This window comes from Xiphophorus maculatus, chromosome 6 (genome assembly GCF_002775205.1).
Source record: "Xiphophorus maculatus strain JP 163 A chromosome 6, X_maculatus-5.0-male, whole genome shotgun sequence".
Taxonomy (NCBI): domain Eukaryota; kingdom Metazoa; phylum Chordata; class Actinopteri; order Cyprinodontiformes; family Poeciliidae; genus Xiphophorus; species Xiphophorus maculatus.
Genome location: NC_036448.1, coordinates 27,023,454 through 27,048,196, shown reverse-complemented (window position 1 = coordinate 27,048,196; position 24,743 = coordinate 27,023,454). Strand labels below are relative to the sequence as shown.

Sequence of the window (24,743 nt, the reverse complement as noted above, 5' to 3'; positions counted from 1 at the left end):
AGGAGTGTTCCTTATTATTTTCCTATATTTATATTACAAGCCATGTCTTTTCAATCATTTGTTGTCCATTTATTTGCGTTAAAATGATTGAAACAGTGCATATTTGTGTAAAAGGTGTGTTGGGAGTATCCTCAGAGTTGAGACGCTGGCTGACTGATGGCTCCCCGGCTCGGGGATTTCACGCAGCGGCATCTCACCGTAACGTTGTAATAACAGTCACTTTAATGGGATTTGCTGCTGTTTTCATTTTCTGGAGCTGCCGCTTTGCACCGCAGGATGTGCGACATTCAAATCATTTTTAATGTCATCCTGGAAGAGCATCCAGTCTGTCTGCAGGTTGGCGCCTCACAGAAATGCGTTCGCAGCACATCGCTTTAATATTTTATATGCTTTTTTAAATTTAAGGATGAATTTAAAGTGAACTTTGAGTTTGATGATCAGCATTTATGTGCACAGTGTGGGATATGAATCAGTTTGCTGTGGAACGTGACATGTTCAGGGACTCTATGTGTGTATGCATCTGGTGAGGAAGGGTGTGTGAAGTCCCGCCAGCTTGTGGAGTTGCTGTGTTTCTGTTTGCTGAGAGGTTCCGTTAACACAGAGCTGAACTTTCGCAAATGCCCAGGATGAATCAGAGATGAGAGACAGATCTTTGTTTCCTCCAGCAAGTCATCACAGAGGAAAACAATAGCCGTCCGCTGCGACCCCGCTGACCCCTTCGCTTTTCCCCCTTTCTTCAAATCATTCTGAATAAGCCAAAGCCGTGCAAATCCATCAGCCTTTTGTCTATGGGAGCCGGGCTAATCCACACCCCTATTTACACACACACACGCACGCCCCCGCACACACACATCCAGTACCCTAACACTATTAATCCAGCACATCTTGACATCTTAAAATAACGCCACGTTTAATCTTGCTTTACAAATTTCTGCACTACAATTTAAGTTTTTTAACAACCATAAGAGCATCAAAAGATGCTAATTACGTCACTATCAGCACAACTAACAGTGATAGTTTAGTGAGAAGTAAAATCTCAAATGTATCTTGTCAAGTTCAGCATGTTCTGTCTTTAGCTGGTCGCTGTGTTTCCAACAGATTCAGTGCAGATAGGCAGACGTCATCCTCGGTGGGCTACGCTAAGGCTTTGCGAAATTGCGCACTCAGTGTGATCCACAGATTCTTCTGGCAAATTGTTTGCGAAACCAAAAGATTTGCAAGTACAATGAATTTTGTGAGAGCAGATGGGTGACAGAGGGTGGAAGTCCCTTCAGTTCGTTGCTTTTCAGGGTGTTGGTGTTCCTGCTTCATTTTCAAAGCCCTCGGATAAAAAGAAAATAAAATATTTTTGTTGTTTTAACAAATACAAACATAAAAATAATATTTGAGTTTTTTCTTCTTTTTACTTGAATGAGTGCATAAAATTTGGTTTGGCTTCATGCTGACACCCCTACCTCCCCATTGAGCTCGTGTGAAATGTAATTTGAGTGAAAGTGTTGAGCCACAGGAGGGATAACAGCGAAAGGCCACAAGCTGCAGCGCTGAGCTGATAACCTCTTATTATTCGACACGTATAGCGCAGTATAGATAGCACATGTAGACAGAGATAGAGGCTATTAACATACTCGCCTGGAGCTGCACATCACACAGGAGGCTGCACGGTTTGATGCATGCATGTGCATGCATCAGTGTTCCACCTCCCATCTGGAGAAAACATTTGATTGCAATTTTTTTTTTTTTGCTCTGGTTTCCTCCTTAGTGGCTGCAGACACACACGGCTTCCCTCCTTTGCTGCTGCTACTAACAACTGCAACCAAACTTGTTTAAGCAGGTGGGGTCAAGCAGCATTTGTTTGAATCAATAGACAGACATGCCAGGCAGCCATGATAAAGAGACCAGGGGAGGAAGAGGAGGAGGAAGAGGGGGAAGTGTGCGTTGGAAATGCCGGCGTCTGTCCCGTGAAAGATGACTGAGCTGTTACAGTTAGAGCTCTGAATTATGGGCCATTACTCGCCGAGCAAGGCGCGATGGCTCGCCATGAAACTTCATTTGACAAAACAGTGAGACGACTCGGGGAGGAAAATGACAAATGAAGTTATTTGATCAGCAGTATTGTGGGTTTGAGAAGGAAGGGTGGGGTGTGTGTGAAGAAAATAAAAAAATAATAAATTTAACCAAACATTACTCCGCTGGAAGCGTGTGGGATCAGCAATAATTCATTATTAATGGCCGTGCCAAGCCCACAACACTTCCAGACTGCTGCTCAGCCACTTCTCTTCATCAGGCCTCCTTAATGGCTGCTATTCCTGCTGCAGTCTTTTACATTAAAACCACATTAATGAAAAGAAACTGAAAATAGACACAATCAGTTCCTTCTGCTCCTACAGATGTCCGAATTAATATGTGCAGCCATAGAGGTGTGATGTAATTATCCTTCCTGCATTATGTTTGAAGCAGATTGATGCACTTCCATCAGGTTTTTTCTTAGAAAGCGCTCGCTCTTTTGAGGATCGTAACATCGTGGCCAAGCGTAGCTGTGCGCTAACTGCTGGCCCCCCATTCTGCAGCCGCTCTTTATGAGGTGCTGAATGCAGCAGCAAATGAATGCAATCATAGAGGGGGGTCGGGTGGAGAATTATCGAGTGTTGATGGTGGCGACGGTGTTAAGGAAGAGAGGCAGGGGGAGTGGCACCCTGAAACCTCACAAGAATTCCCGATTTGTGTGCGGCGCTCCTTTTTTTCCCTCCGTCTTCCCAGAGTTCCTCTGTGCTGACAGGCAGGCAGGAGGGATTCAGGAGGACCGCTCCCCTCCCCTCTCCTCCTCACCGCTCTGCTCTCAAAGCCTCCATTCCATTAACTCACCACGCTGCTCCACACCTAATCTCTGTGACCTCTACTACTGAGGGACAGGGTTTTTTTCACCCCCCTCGGTTCTTCTCTTAAACTCGAGTGAGAACCTGCTGCTTTTCTCAGATGTGAAGAGACCCAGCATTGCAAACAAAATTTTCCCAGAAAAAAAAAACAAAAAACGAAGGAGGTAAGGAATTGCGTTTCCAGAAAGGGACGAGCTGTTTCTGCTATTGATTTCTATGGAACAGTCTTTGTCAGGCTTGTAATTGGCAGTGCAATTTGCAGCTCTCCCCCTGTTGGTTCTTGCCTCTGTCTTTGTTGCCAACATTGTTGCGCTGCATGTAATAATGGGGAATTATGTTGGCTTTTGTTAACTCTTAGTTTGTCAGGTAAAAAAAAGAGAAATGCAACAGGCCCCCATTATGTCAGAAAATGAACAGCGAGCAGCAGTTTGGAACTGCAGCACTTAATTAGGAGTTCAATAAAGACTCTCTTCCTCTTTCTCAAATTATTGCAGCCGGTTTTTTTTCTTCTTATACACTGGTGAAGCGGGGCAGGCTTTTATCGCACGCTTTGTGTTCATTGTGTTATCTGGGGCGGCAGAGTGGACTGGAAGGACGTTCTTTAATCTCCAGTTGTTTGCTCAGGGAGCCGGTTCTCACGCGTTGAGTTAGATTGCAGTCGAGGTCGGCGGAGAATCCCACATTCTGCTCAGATGTACCTGTGGATTAGCTCAGGGTTTATTAAATGCAACTCTTTGCCTTAAAGATAGTGGAAGAAGCTGTGTTTATCTTGCAAAATTATTTGTAAATTTCCTCCTTGAGGGGAGAATCATTAGTATCAAAAATAGCTTTATGCTCTTAATGCATTTCACGCAGATTACCTTGTTGGGTTTTTGTTTTTTTGGCCTGTGTTTGCAGATGCTTTAATCCAGGGGTATGAAACAGCATGCAGTGACGATCCGTCAGCCTGCAGGGTTGTTCCCATCCCACACGCTGCCAGATGTATCCCCAGATTAGCTCCTCTTGTCTGACTGATCAGGAAAATCACCTGAAAACATGCTCACTTTAAAGTGTGTGTTTTCACACACCCCTGCAGCTCACAAGTAACAACCTCCGTCACACAGTTTGTAACAGGGCGGATGAATCAGAACTCTTACTGTACGCTTATAGAGGCAAAAGCATTTATGACTGATCTGCTATCAGTTTATCTGGACAACCGAAGGCCTTTTGGGTTTTTTGTTTTTTTAAAGAAAATGGATTCAATTTGAGCAAATTTTAACAGCTGAGGCCCATTCAGAGCAGTCATACATTATGTTTCATGCAGGGCTCTAACTCTGAGTAGAACAGTGGTTTTCATGCTTTCTCTCAGTAATATTTTATTCAGAGTACTTCAGTGAATTTGTTTACACACATTTAACTCAGCATGCAGCTTTTACTTCACTGTAAAACTATAACTCTCTTTGCTGTAACGGTTGAACCGATTTTTATATTGAAGAAAGTCTCCAGGTTCTCTTTTAAGAGCACAAATATAATGTGTAGCTGATGATGCCTTTTATTTATGTATTTTTTTAAAGAATAATGAATTTCTTTTTTGGCTGTTTTAATTTTATTTTTCAGTGTTTTGTTCTCCTGTTGGGGTTTGCATGAGCTTTGAGGGTGAAAACTGTTTATCACTCCTAAAATCGTTTCATTTATTATGCTTTTTAATCTGTTAATTGAACCCTTGCTATTGGTTAATAATGCAATACTCCATCTAATTTTAGATTATTTAAAACATGAACATTAACAAAAAAAGTAAAAAAGACTCAAATTGGTTAAATTACCTTAAAAAGAGCATAATGAAGAACACGTAAATTATACAACTCTAATAATTTGAGTCTGACTGTATTAAATTAAACTGAGTGGCTAAATTAAGACTGAAATGGATGAAATGTGATTTGAAATTCAGGTTTTACAAATAGCAAAATGTGTCTCTTATTCTGAAATGGCCACTTGAATGTGAACTCTTTTGTGTCTCGTCCTGTTTGGTGGCCAACAGGGAAGCCAGATCAAGCAGATCCCCACCAAGTACAGCCAGGGAGAATCCACCAAGTTCCTCATCCTCACCGTTGTGTGCATCCTCTGCATCGTCGGCGTGCTGCTGGCCTCCACCGTGGTCTACTGCCTTCGCCATCGCTCCCACCACAAGCTCAAGGAGAAGCTCACCAATCTGGGCACAGACAGTGGCGGCGATGCTACTGCCACCTATCAGGTAGGAGGTGTCACTGACTCCTCTGAATCCAAAAAGAAAAGCTTTAAATATTTTATATGCTTTGTGTTACATGCAAAGTCTTTTTAAAATCTCTTTTATGCTAATGTATTCAAACAAAGGCATCATTTTAAACTGCCAGCAGCACAATTAGCCGTTAGCATTGTAAACCGTAATGTTGAAAGCGTTGTTGTGTTTATGAACAGCAGCTTGAATGAACCTCTGTAGAAAACAGTTTTGTATTTAGTCTCCTCTCTAGACATTTTGTTGTATTTGTAAACACCACACTGACACTAAGCCCATTTAGTTTTCTTCCTATAGTAACAACATCCACACCGAAGAGGGCAGCTGCTAGCACAGCCTGTTGTTTCAAAATCCAATTTTCAAATTTAAGGTAAAAAAAAAAAGTTTGTTTTCTAGGAGCATACCTTATTGGTGTAAACTTTTATTTCAATTAATGCAATGAATAGTAAACATAAAAGACTAAAACAATTGTTTGAGTCAAACAGAAAATTAAGAAATTGATTGATTTCCACTCACACAGACATATTTAGTATCCAGTAAAATTGCCATTACAGACCTTATGTCCCTAACTTTAACTCAAAACAAAGTGCTTCAAATAAAACATACTATGGCACATTAACAGTCTGGAAAAATTAAGAGTTTTAAGTTTTAGTGCATTTAATAAAAAAGGGAAAAAACATACACTAAGTGAAAAATGGCAGATTTTTATCACACAGTAACTTATTGATACTTAGCTCTAAACATGAAAAACACACATTTAGTATTCGGTTTGACTTTTTGTTGGGCCTGATCTTTAAGCTGGTTTGTTGAATTTGTTGTATCAAAGTTTAAGTTTTATGCTGCTAATGTTCCATTGATGTGGCTAGCTGAATGCTACGTTATCCTCTGTTTCTTGTTATATTTAACAGCTGATTGGTCAGCCTGAACAGGTTCTGCCCATCACATCTGTCCTGCTGAAATCTAAAAAAAAAAAAACAATTGGTAGACTGAGGGTGAGGACAAGCTTGTAAGATATGGAAGGAGTTTTCTACCCTTTTTCTTAAATTGTCAGAAAAAGCTCAGTTTTTTCACCTTTGTTCTCAGTTTTGATTATTATATGATTGCATTATTAATATATGTGACACCAGTTTCTCTTTATACCTTCTGGTGAGTGAACTACAGGAAGCTGTTGCTGATAAAGATTTTCTCGTCATGTTTTAAACAAGTGAGTGCTATTTTGTGTCTCGCCATTATTTCCTGCTTAGGACTTGAAGCAATAAAACAAACCCAACAGGTTTTCTGTTTTTTTTTTTCCTCCTCCAGTTATTTTTATTCCTCCTCGTTTGCTGGCTGCAATTATCCTTTGGCCAGAATAGCCGAGTGTGAAATTTAATTTACAGAATCCAATATTAAGTGGCTTTTTGAGCAAAGAATTAGATTGAGATTTTTTTCCACCGCTCTTGCTGACCTTTTCCCCGCCATGTTTTTAAATGAGAGGGGTCCTGTGAGCATTGATTTTATAATGAGCCCCCCCACACACACACCCACCACACGTCAGTGCCGACACTTTCTGCTCTTCTCCAGAGATTTTTAACTCCTGGAATAGACTGTAATGCTGCGTCAGACAGCACAGAAGTTTGACGCTAATGTTTGTGGATAAATTGTTGCTTAGCAGTCAGGAGAAAGAAAGAACCAACAAATATCAGAGTAAAATTATAGAATAGAATAGAATAGAATAGAATAGAATAGAAGTACTTTATTCATCCCAGCAGGGAAATTACTTCGCAGTTACAGCATAGAGACAAGACACAGTAACAACCACCACTGAGTAGTAGATGTAGATTAAATAAAATATAAAATGCTATACATTGTAAAATATAAAATGCTGTTAATTTATAAAAAGCAACTTAAGAGCAGTCCTGGCAAAGATTCAAAAAATGCAGATATGTATATGTAAATATATGTACAGCAGTGTGCCACAGTGCAGTTGTGCAAAATCGGACTGATTAGTGCAGAACAATGATTTAGCTTTTATTGTACAGTGAGATGGCATGTGGCAGGAAGGATTTCCTGTATCTGTCCCTACGACAGCGGAGGTCTTTTAGGATTTGACCACTTATTCTCAAAACTTCACTTACTATGGAAACAAATAACTTTAAATTGTGTGTTTAGTCATAAATGATCAGGGTTATGCCTACAATAAAGTCACTTTTTGCTCGTTTTTTACTTGTTTGAGTGGATCTGATCCCCAGAGGTTCTTCTGTTGATCCTGTTCTCTCCATCATCTTCGCTGAGTTCTGACGTTGTCATCCTCGGTGAAAGACCTCGCTGTTCAGCTCCCATCTTAGCCGTGTAAACCTGGTCTCTTTGTCGGCACGGCGGTGTGGAGGGGTTCCCTGGGTTGGATCCTGAATGTGTGTGTCTGAGTAAGTGTGTGCAGTCTCTGGGGCTACAAGCAATTAAAGCAGACAGAAAGTGGCAGGCTGCCTGAAGGCTTTACTACTGCAGCTCCTTCATGCTGACTGTCAAACGTACACACACACACACACGCCCACATTTGTGCGTGCTCACCAGTCAACTGCATGTTAAGCATTCTTGCCCCTGTGGCCTGTTTGTTTGAGGCCTCGCTTCGTACTTTTGCTCACACCCACTCCACCTTCCATCTATTTGGCCACAGCCCCGCCCCCTCCCACTCTCGTCACCGCCCCGTCTCTCAAATGGTCCGGGTGCAGCCGCAACATGGGATTGGCCGGCGCAGACAAAGGAGACGTTGATTGACGGGCGTTGACGCAGCATGGCGTATCGGAGCGTTTGGCGAAGAGTTGGTAGATGAATCTTGTCAGTCACTGAATCTCTGGACTGCTTCATGACTGAGCCGGTGTCACGTTTAGATTATCTCTACCGCTCAGCTTCCATCTAAAGTCCTTTTTCTTCTTTCAGCAGATACTATCAAGGGATGGAATGAAAAAAATCTGCCTATTTCATTTAGAGCATGAGACATTATCTTGATTGTTTCACTCATTGAGAGATATCAGAAGGTAATGCAAATATTAACAATGGTCCCTAAACTACAAAGACAGAAAACAAACACATTCAATATTTAAGATTTTATTGATGATTATTTGTTTTTCTGTCTAAATTCATGCCTTTTATTGGTGCAAATCAGATTCTTGCTATAACTCAGTTTTGATAGCAAAATTGCTTCCAATACTAGATAGAAATTTTGTTTGTTACATTGATGAAATCTATATTTTCCATCATAAATACCCCAGCAATCTTAAGTAGTTATGCACCCTGCAACTATAGTTGCTTCCATTGACGATAAAATTGTACAAATTTGAATTATGAAAATAAATTTGCTTAAAGGAAACACTAAAATTTAGAAAATGTTTTGATAACTTTTGAGGTGATTTTCTGCCATATCAAAATTGGTGTTTTGTGCAAAACTGCAATAGAAACACTTTTTTTGGACCATGCTGGTTCATATCCTGCATCAACCTGCTTATTTGTAGAGACTGGCCTTGGTGGACAACGACCAGCTGATGACTAGTACTATCACAGCATCACACAATTCATAAGAAGTTGTGTCATTCAAAAGTGTTGGATCCATAGCTCTTCTGTGATATTACCAACTATAATTTCCCCAAAATGCGGCATACATGGCCGCTCCCAACTAGGCGGGGCTTGTCACTCCACCGTCTCCTGTGATGTTTGATGGAAGATGAGCGCTAGCGCCATGGCCGAATTATGAGTATATCTCAAACGTGTTTAAATCTGTAATTTTTAATGGCTTATCATGTGATCAAGCTTAGTCACGTATGACTTAGCATTAGCAAAATGTCGAAAAGGTTTTGCACACATTTGTAAAGGAAACACCTCTTATGTCAAGTTTGTGCATCAAGCTTAGAAAAAATCAACCCAACTGGCCAAGTATTTCATTTACATACAGAGTGTAAATTAATGGGACTTTTACTCTTAGCTTGGTAAATATTACATCTTTTGCCATCACAATATTGTACATATAGGCCTGCAAAATGGCTGAATGGAGCTGACTGTGGATTAAACCAAATCTGGATTTAACTGCAACATTTTGGGTCATATTTTAATGTCACAGTGAAATAGAAGCTCAGCTGATTCAACAGTCCAACCCTCACCTCAGAAAATAAGGATAACGAACAAAAGAAGGAAACATTTCACTCAAAACACTGAGAATGAAGTACAAATTTAACAGAAATCCAGAGACCAAGAAGAATTTAAAATGACAAAAGTTATCATGAAAATGTATCAAAAATATTTTATTTTGATATATTTGGTCATTCCAGATCTCCGATTGTTTTATCATGGTCTGTGCTTCTAAGGAGAACGAGTGCAAGAGTCATTATATTGAATACAAGGACCTGTCATAAGCTCATAATAATGCAGTCTAAATTGGCAATAAAAGATTTAACTGTATTATAAAAGGCATCATGACGTCACAACTCCATGGCACCGTGACCAATGGAAGAACTCAGTCTGACATTAACCTGTTTGCTTTATAGTCTGATGAAATCACTTAAAAGGATCTGTAATGAGAGAACAATTTTATATTGCCTAACCAACTCAATAAAAACTAGAACATTGATCAATTTTATTACCATTACAGTGGCTCATGATACTGGAACAGTCTGCCACAGCAGAGAATGCAGAAGGGAAGGAAGATGCATAAGGTTCAAATCTGAAGAGCGGTTAGATTAGACTGAGGGACCGAGGTGGAGGGGTCAGATCATGGAGGAACAAACACAACTGGTGGCTGATTATTACAGAGCGCATCTAACAATCAAGATGATTTCCTCCTCTGGTACAACATGAACATGTACTTTAACTTTAATTGTAGCACACATTCCGATTGCATCTTTAGGACTTAATGAAACATGTATTTTAGATATTGGAAAATTGAAATGAAACTAACTGGAGATGACATGTTGAATCTGCTCTAGTATGAACCGCTTTCCATCCAGACATAACATATTCATTTATTGACAACTTTTGAATTATGATGCAGAGAAAAATATGTTTTGATTTTAGGAATTTGTGGCCCTAGCAGCCTTTAGTAACAGTATCAAGATAAGAAATGGGAGAGAAGAAGAGAAGACAGGTAGCAAAGATTTACTTCTGCACCACACATAAAACTAAATGCTTCTGTATGTATCAGTTAGATTTGGCTGCATTCAACCTTCATTGTTTGTTTTCTGATTGTTTAAGAAAGCTAATCTGCAACACGGCAGTTTTTTATCCAGGAAATGACCTTTTGATGACCACATCCGCATCTTAATCATACAATTTGTGTTTGATATCCTATCAGTACACATTCATTTTGACAACACATTTAATCATACATAGGTACATTCTTACCTCAGGCTATGCAGAAAAAATAGGTGATGAATGGTAACCTCTGATTCAAAACATCCTACACAAGAAGAAATTAGTCTCAAAAAACTGCACTGTTGCAACCAACAGGAAAATTCAGCTGCACCCTCCAACCCCAGGAGGGCAGCACTAAGATGGCTTTAGGCCAAATATATTGCAGAATTAAACAAGTTTACATGAAAATGTCACAATATAGCGTAAAAGTAGAACTCTTAAGAACCTATTTAAGCAGTTTATCTGTAAAATGAAGTTGATTTTGGTTTTAGCCACTGCAAAGCTTTTATTTAAGTTACAACCATTCCTGAGTACTAACATATCAGACTGCATGAGATTAGGAAAGGGTTTAACACTAGAACTACCAAAGATTCCCAAAATGGGAATCTTCGTCCAGGTACCAGAGAGGGGCCAGTTTGGCCCTGTCCCTGGAGCTACCAAAGAGGGGCCAGTTTGGCCCTCCAAGAGAGGGTGTGAAGAGGCGCCTTTGTTATGTAAATAAGGCCATTACTATCCTGTTCCAAGGACAATCAGCGTGAAAGTTGATGTAGTGAGTTTGGCTCTCCTCCCCCCTGCTCACCAAATGCAGTATATTTCAAGTCCCATGCATAGTTTCTCTTTGCATGGTAATTCTTACAACAAATCCTGATGTTGTTTTCTAAGTTTTGTCCCTCTAGTATCTTGTCTTGACTCTCAATTTTCTTTTTTAAACAACATGTTAACCAGTTTAATAGCAGATGCGCTCTAAAACTTTGTATATTTTGCATCCTTTGTTTACGGCTTTTTTTTTTGCAAACTTTACAACAAAATTAAATGTCTTTTCTTAGTGGTTAAATTATCAGCTAATAAACTGTTCATGATCTACTGCATACGTTTTGTTAGGTCAGTTGTTAACCTAACAAGCAACAACAACTGCACCATTTAATTGATTTTAAATGTGTACTATAGGCAGAAATGTCTGTCCACTAGCCTATATTAATTATTTAGTAATAAGCTGTTGTAGTGACTGGTGGATGGTTATGGTCTTTTCTATAATTTCTTCTCTGAAATTGCAATAGAGGACTGGGGTTTCACAGTACACTATGGTGAAAAGTCAATTTAATGATGTCGATGAAAGGATGTTAGCTGCCATCTTCCAGGTGTGTTCAGTTGGAATCAGAGAGTAATTAGCAGGAAAACTAAGAGTACTTGTTCCATGCAGGTCATCTACATCCTTTCAACAATTGTCAACGTCTAAGCCTATCACACTGCATGCATCCTCACCCCCGTCTGTTGACTGCCTCTTCTGCTGTTGGTTTTGTAGGTTTAAATACTCAACAAGCTGTCGATCTTTTACACAGCATCAATGTTATTCTTATCTCTATAAAAAACACAGAAATAACCCCCGGCATTTATGACATGGAACCATAAAGAAATCGAAAAGCAAACTCTGGTCTACCTAACAACCAGGGTTATTAGGTGTGGTTTGAATGCATAAGTATGTGCCAAGCAAAGTGAATACCATTCCAAAAGCAAAACGTGAATTGTAGGTCAAAGCATTCTGGATAAATAAACCAAAGCAAATGTGCATGTCTTGCGCTAGCGGGAGGAATTGCTGGTAGTCTTTTGCCAAAGATAAAAATGAAGTCATACAACTGCTAAAATCTGACGTGACTCTGTTTTTGTTTACATGTCATGATAATCATTACATTCAAAATTGTAACATCTGTTACATTTTAAGTTGATAAGATATGCTTTCACACTGCATTGTGTTAAACAAATGAAACCACATTAGCAACTTGTTTATCCTCTTGCCTGTGAAAATGCTGCACTAAGAATCACTGAAGGAAATGACAGAACAAAATCTGAACAAGACACTAAGCACAACTTGATTCTTAAAAATGTAAGCAAAAGTGGGGTGGCCTCAGATTTTAGCTGTTGTTGGATGTTTATTTTGTCTTTGGGTAAATGTGAAAAAACAAACACTGTTCAACAAAATCTGCTCAGCATGAGTCGGGGATGAGGCATCAAACTATGGAGAATGTTGTTTTTCACACAAGTACCCTCTGCTGTAGTGCGTTTCCTGCTTTTGGAGTGGTCTCAGGACCACCTGGCATTCACGTATACATTCAAACCGCACTACAGTTCACTTCAGCTGAACTGAGACCTAGGCTTTTAGGAGGACCAGAGTTCACTTCTTTGGTCCGCATTAGAGTTTGAGTACACATTCACACCTCCCTAAATCAACCAAATTTTCTAGGCAAATGAAAAAGAGTATTAACGTGGGCTAAAGAGGGCTGGTGTGAATTTACCCCAATTCTCCTGAAACTTTGGGAACCTGTGGCAGATGTGTACAAATCCACTCTCAACATCTTGTACATCACATGCCAATGTGTTATAAGTGGGAAAGGAAATGCAATTTTTTTCAACTTGTGGAGAAGATGAGCTATCTTATGCTGAAGATTGCTGTGTATTTTATCCAATTCACTTGTGAAAAAAAAATCACAAATGCATTGAACAAAGATACATTTCAAACATTTTTCATGTACAATATCAGTAAATACAAAGTTACACAGAAGCAGCACAGCGGTGTGGTAATTACCAATGTCTCCTTGGAAAAAAAGATCTCCAGTTTGAATCGTAGCCTTGGATTTATTCTGTAGAGTTTGCGTTCTCTCGTGCCCTAGTGTTTGGACTTCCTCTAGCAGTGCTAAAGCATAAATATTAATAATATTCAAAATACCTTGTTTTAGTACATCTAAGTAGCCATCTTGGTGTGTTTCTGTGTTAGCCCTGTGTTGAACTTTAAATTCTCCCTAAGATACATTCTGCCTATCATCGACAGATAACTGTATCCAGTTTTTGGGCCTGAATAAGATGTAAGCTGGTACAGTAAAAATGTCAGAAGAACATTTCTGAATTGCTTGGGTAAAGGTATTGGTCTCTGTAACTCAATTCCATCAGGGTTGATAAAAAGGTAAATGCAATAAAGAACCTTGGATTTGATGAAAATGTTTACATTAAACACTTTGGTGAGCACACTTGAGTCTATGAAACACAAAATTCTGCCTTTTTCACATGCAAATGGTAAAAATTGAGTAAAAAATCTTAAAAATAAATTATCTTCTATTCCATTTACATAATTATCCACTGAAATGTTTTAAAATTAAGAGAAACAGTGCAATTGCACGTCTGTTTGCAGTCATTTTTATATGTATAAACTGTGAGCATACGCCTAAATGTTGAATTGGGGAGTGGGGAGAAGGTGACTTTAACTGCTGTGTTTTGAGCGTGAAAGTTGATGTAGTGAGTTTGGCTCTCCTCCCCCCTGCTCATCTACAGGGATGCTAATTAGACCATTCAGAGTCGTCAGTTTGGCCACATTTGGATGCTAATAACCCAGTTTGGCCCCTCTCGGTAGCTCTAGGAAGATACCCAATCTGGCCCCTCTTGGTAGAGATAGGAATTTCTCAAAATCCTGGTAGTCCTAGTGTTAACTTTTATTTAATATTGAATTGTACCAGCCAACGCTGTTAAGCCCTCAGATCAAGTAAGGTAAAACAAAACAAAAAAAGCTCAAATAAAAAATAAGTATTGTAGTGCCAGATTACTTTTTATCACCTAATAAATCCTCGGCTAAACACAAATCTGTGCAGGATTTTCTTCTTTTTTTTTCACTTCAGCTTCCCTTTAGCCCCCACCCTCCACCATATTTATTCCGCCTTTCATTTGTTTGTGCTTTTATTCAGCGTTCCAACACTGAGGCCTCTGAATTTGTTTTGGCCAGAGCAGCATGTAAACAGAGGCAGCCCCCTTCCTGCCTTGATGCAGAGACACGCCTACTGTCACCCCATGGTGATGCATGCAGTCCCTGAGAGTCCCCAGCCTGTCGCCTCTAAGAAGAGGTGTTGGGGATGTTTTAATGTTCGCCGGCAGGGACGCACTAAAGGGCACAGATCACACAAATACACCAGTCTGTCTCGGCTTAATTGCAGGAGCTGCGTACGTGTTTCTTCTGGTCTACATGGACGTCTTCTCTGAAGATGTCATCTATCTCGGCATCTTTCTTCAAGAGTAATTGAATTTCATTGATTTCTCTGCTGTTGTTGCCAGAAAATAAATACAGCAATCCACATTCATTGGCACTATGGGATAAAAAGAAGGAAAAAAATACCTTAAAACAAATTAATTTTTTATTGCAGCAGCATTATTTCCCACTGTGAACTGCTCCGGTTCTCAAACAAGTGAGCTGTGGAGATATTTTTTCCTCCGATTCCATTAATCCCCACACCTGCACCGTCCAACCTTTAAACTTTTTATTTTAGCTCTGATTGCAGATGTGGTTGAGTCAGACCAGCGACTGTTTTCCTGTCTTTCTCCTTTTGAACATTCTGTGTAAAGTCATATTTATACCACAGGGAAAAAAAGAATTGGACTCAATGACAGATTATTCTTTTATGTTAAAATATAAATTACAAAAATGTCCCAGTTGTATTTAGTTCACAGGGTCAGATGAGTCTCAGTAAACTGAGATGTGCGTAACGATGAGGCTTGTCTGTCAGATGAAAAGAACCTTGTGAAAAGATTTTGCCTTCAGCTAATATTTATGTATTAAAAATGTTTTTAATTGGTCTGATATAATCTATCAAATGTTGTGTTTTATAAGGTGTAAGGGGAATTCAACAAATATATTTTTGCTTATTGAGATGGATCTTTTTAGGCCATTAATGCCAGTAAGCTGGACAACGATTTAAAAGAAAAAGAAATCATTGTTGTCCAACTATATATTTCTACTAAATTTCTACTTTATATAAAGGTACAAATACTGTAAATATTAAAAACATTGGTTATGAACAAATAAAAACTGAATCTTTACTTTTTTTAATTTCAAGTCAAGAAAAGAAAAGTCTTGTGTATCAGTAAAAAATAGTCAATATCATTGACACAGTCAAAACCAGAAAGGTTATTTTAAAAAAGTAAGTCTTCTGTCCTCCAACTGTGACTTAAGCTTTTATTTTTCACTTTTTATCTATGCCAAAAAAAGATCTGATTATCATTTTTATCTGAGAGTCACTTTCAATTTTAACATTGTCCTCCCTTCCAGACACATTCATTTTCATTCATTTAATTGTATTTTAAAGCTGATTTGAAAAGCCTGACAGAGATAAATAATCCATCATTGTAAACATTGATCCACTTATCTCATAAAAGTCAAAGTTAATGTAGTTGTTGAAGCGGCTGATGCAACGTTTTTGATTTGCCAGAAAGCAAATGATTTAAGAGCCGTCCAACACATTCATCCCAGTGACTGAAAAGGTCAACGTGAATGTCCTGGAAAAGGCAATTTCATCACTGCTTTACGATCAAAATGCATTCTCAGACGACTTTCAATCTACCCACACTTAGGTTTTACTCTAAGGTATTAAAATGTATTGGAAACATTAAGGTTCAAACAAAACTTTTCTGTTCAGGCCGGACCTGACTCATAAACTTAAAAACACAAACAAAAGCTGTAAGCAGTCTCAGCAGAGTGACCTCCATATCATAAAGCAGTGAGATTAGTGGCATGAAATGTGGGAATCAATACAGTGCAAACAAAGATTCTGGTGGTTGTGTGCTCGCAGCTCGGAGGTGTCAGAGTGGTAAATTTGGACTCTTTACACTGTAAAGCTGTCTGGGTTATACAGGTTCTTTACATTTTTTCACTCTTTGCCCTCTAATTGGCTCTCAGAGGAAAGCCATTTTGAAGCAGCTTTAATTACATCATAAAAAAATTTGCTGCAGCTGCAAAGTTCATTGTGTCGGGATCGTTCTGCGATTTCCCTCTGAGGCACAAAACCGTACAAACAGCCAGAGTCAGACTAATTCATCGAGACAATATTTGATTTTTATTAAACATATAAAACAGCAATGTTGTTGGATCCATCTTCAACCCCCTCGTCTAACTAAAGAACAGTTTATGTTTTAGATTTTTTCCACTTTCTCACCAGTTTGGCACGTGAAACACGTCGGCCCTGAGCCTCTGTTCATTGACTGGAGAAAAATATTTTTTATTTCAAGATAAACTTCTCTGAAGAGTTAATTATAAAACTGTACTTGAAATGAAGAGATGTTCGTTTTTAGACTGATTAACTCAACTCACCATCTCAACTCATCTTGGGCTTGAGGGGACTCATTTTAGGTTTTTATTGGTTTAATTAAACTATTTTAATTAAATGATATTAGACACAACATCAGGAAATTGAAAAAATAGAAACTGGAGCATACGTTTAGATGAAATGGGAATTATCTTTGATCAACATTTGGTAAGAATTATTTATAAATCATAAAGTATATTCACACTTCCTCTCCAGTCGTTGGTAAATGTTTTTAGTTGCATGTTTTTTCCCCAGACAATAACGAGTTTCTGGCGTCATTCTGGCTGGATGTTTGGACACTGTTGCCTTACGTTGTTTAAACTTTTGTTTTCTTAGACCGCTGTTACGGACCTTCACCGAGTTGTCAACAGTAGCTGTGTTGCCATTGACCATATAATTGTGCAATTTGACATTTCGAAAATAAATTTTCTAATTAAAAAAAAGCTTCTGATGAGCTGGTGGCTTTAAAAAGACCATTACATAACCTTCATACGTGAGTTTATCTGTTTCAGAGCCAGTATCGTTATTCTCTGAGTTTATTCCTATATTTTAACCATCTAGCTGCTTATTTGTGGTGATGAAGAATGTTGAGGTAGTCCCCCATTTTTACTTTTTTATTTAATGTTCTGGTATTGGCAGTTTGACAGCTGGTTTGTAGGTTTCAAAAACTCACCTGGACACCTATGAACACCCTGCTTGTCACTGTGGCTAAATACCTTGAACAGTTTTGTCTCATCTGAACCTCCAGAAGACTTTTGGTTTCTGCAAATTTCAATCCAGCTCGTTTCTATAGACAGAATCTTTTTTCTTCCTGTTTCTATTGTGATATAAAAAGGGCTTTCCTGTGGGCAGTGATAGTGTTCCAGTAGTTTCCAGTTCATGACACACTGGAACCTTGTTGTTTTCTAACCAATTTCATATCATCTGAAGCAACTACTTCCAGACTTTGGCAATGATTTTAAATATTTGGCTCGAACTGATATTTGAATCTGTAGTTTTTTTTAGAAAAATCTCCAAAAGATTTTCCTAATGCAAATCTAAATTTTTAAGGATGTTGAGTTCCTTGGACTTAGTATTCATAATCCAAAGAGTGCTATAAAAAATACTTTTAGGACAGTTCCAATAAATAATGAATCATTTCATAAAACCCAATCGCACGTTGGACCGTTTGGTGTGTTAGAAAGCATGTTGGCTCAGAATCTTGTAACAACTCTGTTTAACACTCAGAATCAAGATGGATAAGAATCATTTTAAATGTGTGGTAATACTGAGAGCCGGTCTGATTTTCTCATTTAGAGAGCTTTATCATACATTAATGGTGCTATCACATGGTTAATTGTTTCGTGCATGAATCATTTGATTCAGAATATTGATTGAAAGGGCTTTTGTTATGAGATAAGATGATTTACTCGTCCAAATGAACAGCTCTGTGGATCAGTAAGCAGAGACTCACGACTAAATCTGAGAAATCCATTAAGTCTGCAGCAATCAGTCAGAACTTTATTACTCTGTTTTCATTTTGTGAATTGCAAAAAGTCAAATGTAAAGAAACAAAACGGGTGGGCATGTAGAAACAATCCTTTAAAGATACTTCCTGTTGGAATATTAAGACATTTGTAGCTGGAGATGTTTAGACATTTATTAAATGATGAGGCGATGTTTTAAAAAGCAATCTTAGTTTCTCATCTCAGATTTAAAGTCTTTGTATTTTATTTACTAGAATAACAGTCTTGCGTGCCGTGCCAGCCTGTTTTCACCTGCCTGCTAGCCATAACCCCTAAACCCATGTGCTTTAATAATCTGAACGCGTTTATGAGTCCTTGTCCGAGCCCATAGATCAGTGTCAGCGTGCCGACCTGCGAGAACATCCGTTAGATCTGATATGGACTAATGAAGGCCCTCTCATATTACCTCTGCTGTCAGTCAGACACGCTGTCGGTTAATCATCAGCATCTCCCTCATTAGGAGACACAGATTCCCACGGAGATTGGCTCTGCTGTCCTGCTGTAGCTGCTGTCCTTGCAGTTGGAGCTCTGTGATTTACGGAAATACGTTACAGAGCCTGTGCCAATGTGACAGGTTAAGCTTTTATTTCCATGTCTGTCTGGAGTCAAATACAGTTTTCTGAAGGTGTAATTAGTAAATGAGTGGTTCTTACTGATTAAGATCTGAATCTCCACCAAAGTGCTCTTACATAAATGATGTCAAACATGCTTCAGATAGTAACAAGAAGTGTGCTGGTAACACTTCATTTGAAGAGGTGTGCATAAGACATAACATCTGTTATGAACATGAAGAAGCCTTCATGAATGTTTATGACTGTTGTCATGACGTCTCATTTGATAAATTGCGACACTTTTAATGCACTTTTTAATTAAACTTTGCATTTAAAGTGTCATTATTTACCAAAATGACACTTCATGACAACAGCTGTAAATATTTATGAAGGCTTCTTCATGTTTATGACAGGTGTTTATGCCATGTTTATGACAGTGTCATGTCATTCTTATCCACATCCCTTCAAATAAAGTGTTACCGTATGTTTTACTCATTTCATAATGAAGCTGCATTTGACTCCAAAAACTTAACCCTTATTCATGTAATTGTTAAAAAGATTTGGTGATTTCTTTAATTTGCAGAAGTTGATGGGTCCAAGCGACCCTAAAGGTTCATTCTAGGCTCTTTTGTTTGTTTGGTCTGCCTGAGGTCTCATCTTTCCATTGCTGCGGTTTGTTGACATGACTTTATTCTGTCTTCGAGTTTGCAGACAGAAATGAGAGAAGGAATAAATCTGGATCAGTGGCAAAATGTCCGCAGGCTCGGCTCACATAGTTTAACTCTCTATGGTGATTAGTCTGAAAATCTTCCTTCCCTCTCCCATCTCAAAAACAAATGAGAAGTTAAGTGTTGTTCTGTCAGCGCAGGCTTACCAACTCATTTGCAGTCTGAGTAAAATCATAGCCGTGCATTTAGAGCCACATTGTCTCCCGGCATTGTCCTTTCCATCTTCGGAGGGAGGCGCAGTCGCTCATTACAGCAGACTGACGTTACAGCTCGGAGCTCTGCGACGGAGACATGAGCCAGAAGTTAGACACTGTGTTAATATTTCATTGTGGTCACGTATCCAGCAGACAGAAAATGACAGTTTGCTCAGGCGTGTGAATGAAGATATTGTATTTGCTGCAAAGAGATTGTGGCAGACAGCTTTTCTCTGAAGTTTCCCTAATTTAACCAGTGAAAGCTTGCTGAGCAGCTAAGATTTACTGGACAAAAGTCAGGAGTTGATGAAGTGCCTGAAATTTCACGTTTTTCAAAAGAAAATTAGAAAAACTTAACTCTTAAATATTGTAAAATATAATATTGTAAATAATTTCCCTGCTGGGATGAATAAAGTAATTCTATTCTATTCTATAAAAGTTGTTTTATTCTTCAGCACCAACACTTAAAGTTGGGCTTAAAAATATCGCTGCCTGCCACTGATCCCACATCATCTGGCTGTGGAAAGAAAACATAGTCTTTGCTATTTGGAGGTGTTGTGGATCTTCTGTGTTCTTTGGAGGCTTCTGGACTTAACCGACTGAATGGACATGTAGACCCAGAACGTGTTTGAGGGTCTCTGTATGTCCTTCAGGTCTGGGAAAACCTTGGTGTCTCCAGAATCGGCTGGGTAGTATTGTTTGGTAGAGATTTCTGGGTTTCATGCCTGTGAGCTCAGCAACTTGCTTGCAACCAAAAAAGCAAACTCTGGTTCACCTAAAAACCTTGACCTTGGTTCAATTGAAGTGAACACAGGTGCGATTTGTGAATGCCAAGAGGACCGGAGACAGCTCCAAGAGCAGCGGACTGTTGCGCAGGGCATTCTGGGTAAATACAAACAAATCAAATGCAAGAGTCTAGTGCTAGAGGGTGAAATGGATCATGGTATTTTACCAAGGACAAAAGAGAATTCCTATAACTGCTAAAATCTGATTCTACTCTATTTTTGTCTACATTTTGCAAAGAAGGAAGTTGCGCTCTTGTCTTCTTTGGAGATTTGTGTGTCGTTTCCTTCAGTGGTTCTTGATGCAGCGCCACCACAGGCGAGGGAAGTCAAATGATTCAAAGGGCTTGAATAATTTAAACTCAGTGCAGTATGAAAGAGAAGCACATCAGCTGAGAATGTGAAAATGTTGCCATTTTGGTCTCAAATCAAACTGATTCTACAGAACTATTAGGAATAAAAACCTGGTTCAGCTGCTGTTCTGGTAACGTCCTCTTTAACGTTTAAGAACATCATAACAGCCATGTTTAGAGTTTGTCCCCAAGTTTTGGATTTCTTGTACAGCATATTTAAGTCTCATGAAAGTCAGATACCTAACTTAAAATAAAACTAAAATGCACTCTGGTCAAGAAGGTGAAGTTTGTCAAAAGGAACTTTAGATCTCATTTGAAATCTTTTTGAAAACTCGTCGCTTCCCCTGGCACATGTTGAACCCCACTTTCCCTAATGTTCATCCGCGATCTGTAAAATAAGAGTCTCAATGTAAAAGTACTTTGAGTGATCGGAAAAACCCTGAAAGTGCTTTATGAATGCAGTCCATCTACATTTGATGTCATGTTTTACGTAATTAGAGTTAAGTGCAGTGATGGCTCGGGGATAAATCTGGTCTTTACTCTGAGCGGCATTTGATCTGACAGGAGAGATATTTTATCTACACCCAACCACATTTTTTATGTCTTTACTCTGTTGTCTCCAGTTGCCAGGTTTCACATGGTCCCTGTGAAGACTAAGTGGTAAAGAGTATCTGTTGTGTTTTGTATAACTCTACATCACGTCTCTTCAAGACTTGTTTTCCATCGAGGTGAGCTGTGATTGATGAGTCCATGTCCTCTGCTCTGCAGGAACTGTGTCGGCAGCGCATGTCGGTCAAACCTTCCGTGGACCGTCCTGAGCCCATTTCCTCCAGGATCAACAGCGTCTCGTCTCAGTTCAGCGACGGCGGTCCGGCCATCAGCCCCTCCGGACGCGGCAGCATCTCCTCCTGGAGCGAGGAACCTGCCCACTCCAACATGGACATCTCCACTGGTCACATGATACTGGTGAGTCTCCAGTTCAGTCGCTTTACTGTTATTTCGCTGACTCATCTTTCACTTCTAAAATTATGCATTTTGTGATCATGAAACATTTCAGATCAAAATTTAATACATTTTAGATCTACATTTCAATGTTTGTTGTCTATGAATTTGCTTCACCATCCGTATTTTGGGTTATTCAGATTAAAACATGCAACTGTTTCAGTAATGAGCATCAAAAGTCATTTCAGAGGGAAGCTTTGAACTTAAATTTAAAAAAAAACTTTATAAGATAAGGAATTATGTGCTTAAATACTTAATTCCTAATAAAAAACAAGTAGATGGAGTCTTTAATCCTGCAGATTATATTTCCAAAAGTTACATCAGTTTTGATGTCTAACAGTTATTAAAACAAACAAGAAACTTTGTCTTCACTTCTTCCTACAAACTCTTTGTGTCTTGATTAAACACATTCTGCTTTGTAGAACTGAAGTATGGTCCATGCAGTAAAAGCATGGACTTTAAGGACAACCTTTGGCCAGATGAAAGAGGATGTGATGCGTTGATGGTCAGAAAAATCCACTGAAACATCATCCCAAGTCAAAGTTTCCACTTCGAAAACTTTGACTCTGATTCAAGGGAACATAAAAAAGGGAATAACCAGATCTTTCTCCTGGGTCATCTTTGTGATTTTATGCTTAAATTACTGCTAAAGTATTTCTACTTTGCAGATATTACCTTCACAGCTCCTTCTCAAAGTTAAAAAACATATAAGCACAATGTCTACATGTTAATGTCCATCATCCATGACCCGATAAAGCGTCCTTTGCTCCCTCCATCTTCCTCTCTGTCGTTCCTGAAAGCTTTTTTTCGAGAGCTAGCCGAACTATTTTGGCCCTGTGTGAAACATGGCCGTCTGCTTTTTCTGCACTCACAGAACATTCCCTTCACGTGCAAACACACACCTCTTGTTCCTCTCATCTTTCCCCTGTACTGCGTGTCTCTTCGCCTCTGTACATCTCATTACACCCACAGCTTCTATAAGCAGCCCTCTCAGCCTCGTCTGTTCCCGCAGATGAAAATCTCGATTGAACCTCAGTTGCATTCTGTCGAGTGCCGTCGTAATTTCGATGTACAGCTACTCACTTCAACAGCCCACCTCCTCTTCATCCCTCCCCTCCTCTCTCGCTCTCCATGTATTATGAAGCTGCCGGCGAGATGTGATAAAGGAGGCTGCTTCTTTTCTTTTTTTCATTTTTTGATGTGTTCAAAGATTCTAATTACCCATGAGATTTGTGTACGGCTGAAATGACTCCCACTGCAGCCTCTGCAGCGAGTCCCTCTGTTGTTCCACGCAGGCACACAATCAAGCTAAAATATTTCTTTGACAAGCGCAGCCACAACACAGAATAGCTCCTGCGTTTGAAGTGCTGAGGTTATATGTGGCTGTAAATAAATTTGAGTTTGTTGACAAATAGAGGTGAACATGTTCAGGTAGATTTTCTTGCCGATCTGATGAAGCCGATATAAAGAATAAAATGAGTTATTCATAATTACATACTAAATTAATTCATTTAATGCATGGGGTCAAGGTACTGGCTCACATTATGCAGTATTAGAATATTTGTAATATGTAAATAAGGTGAGGAGTTCAGCTGGAATTGGAAATGATGTCATTCTGAAAATAATATACTATGAAACATTGTTTTAATACTGAGATATTACCATTCATAAAAATTGTATAGTGATATTTGGACGACATGCCACAAAAACCTAATTACAGAATGTATAAACTCTATTAAAAAACAAGGTTTGGTAAAACTGAAAGTAGTTTCATCAAAATTTGTAAATGTCAGATTAGGTAACAAATAGATTTAAAAAAACAGATATTACCTTATAGATCACATCTATATTGATGATCAGAGTCACTGTTAGTTGTAGAGTGACTGTAGTTAGTTGTAGTGTGTAGTTGATCAGAGGAAACTTTGAGCTTCCTTGTTGAATTTGATCTTTCTACCTCGTCTGACCTGCTGGAGTCAGAGCCACAGCTGCCTTCAGCACCATGGACAGCTCCTCCTGCTCAGTGATGCAGGTCTGAAGCAACGCATCTATTACTGTCTCACAACAGAGACAGAAGCGTTGAAAAGACATAGCAATCCCTGCTCCAACACTTTATATGCAGCCAAAACGTGAACCTTTCGAAGCTGAAGGAAGTGTGATTTGTTCTCTAATAATTGTCCACAAATATCAATTATTTGATATTACTGGGTTATGAGAAAAGAAGTGGGTTTACAACCTGGAGAAGAATGAAGATGCAGACAGGATTCCAAAAAGTTCCCAAAAACGGTTGAGAAAATGTTTACAGAAATGATTTTTCATAACATGGGAGGAAGGGCAGTTAGTCCTCAAAGAAAGTCACAAACCGGTTTTAAGCAATAAAGTAGATAAAGATACATCCAACCGTGGTGACCTGCAGATGATTGTGAACTAACCTGCATGGATCACTGCAGCGTTCCCACCCTCTGCCCAGGTTCTGCTTTGGATTAGGAACAGGACTCAAAACATTGTGTAATCCTCCTCACGCCCTCTCCTTGCACTCTTTGAACCATCAGATAAACTGCAGGCCCATCAGACTGCTTCACAATGTCCTGCCTCAAGCTGTTAAGATTTAATTTATTTTATTGCTAACATTCTCAGTTTTCTCATCTTTTTTGTGTTAATCTTTTCTATTTTATCTCATTTTGAACAATAACTTGCTAAATGATTGCAGAGAAATGCTTTGAGTTTATTGTCAACCAGAGCACAGTGTGTTTCTGGACTGTAGTGAAAGTTTTGACGTGTTGTCTGAGGAATCCTCCATGCTTATGAAAACTCACAGTGACTGACGCATATCAGCGCCATTCAAGTGCCTCCTACTGTTGAATGCAGGAGAAAAAAAATCAGAAATGTGAACATGCATTTTAAGGTGAGCCAATTTGCTTTATTGCAGTCTTTCAAACTACATTACATCATACATCATCTCCTGCTGCTCCATTTCCCTCTCTCCTTTTTTATACTTTTGAATTAGATATT

At 39.0% G+C, this 24,743-nt stretch overlaps 1 protein-coding gene across 1 annotated transcript in view; it reads left to right on the top strand.

The window, feature by feature from the left end:
- LOC102226630 (receptor-type tyrosine-protein phosphatase N2-like) overlaps positions 1 to 24,743 on the top strand; it is a 185,846-nt gene that overhangs the window by 124,867 nt on the left and 36,236 nt on the right. The window contains exons 13-14 of the mRNA XM_023335461.1: positions 4,891 to 5,103; positions 21,501 to 21,698. Of these exons, the coding sequence (XP_023191229.1) occupies positions 4,891 to 5,103; positions 21,501 to 21,698 (411 nt within the window). The remainder of the gene's footprint in view (positions 1 to 4,890; positions 5,104 to 21,500; positions 21,699 to 24,743) is intronic.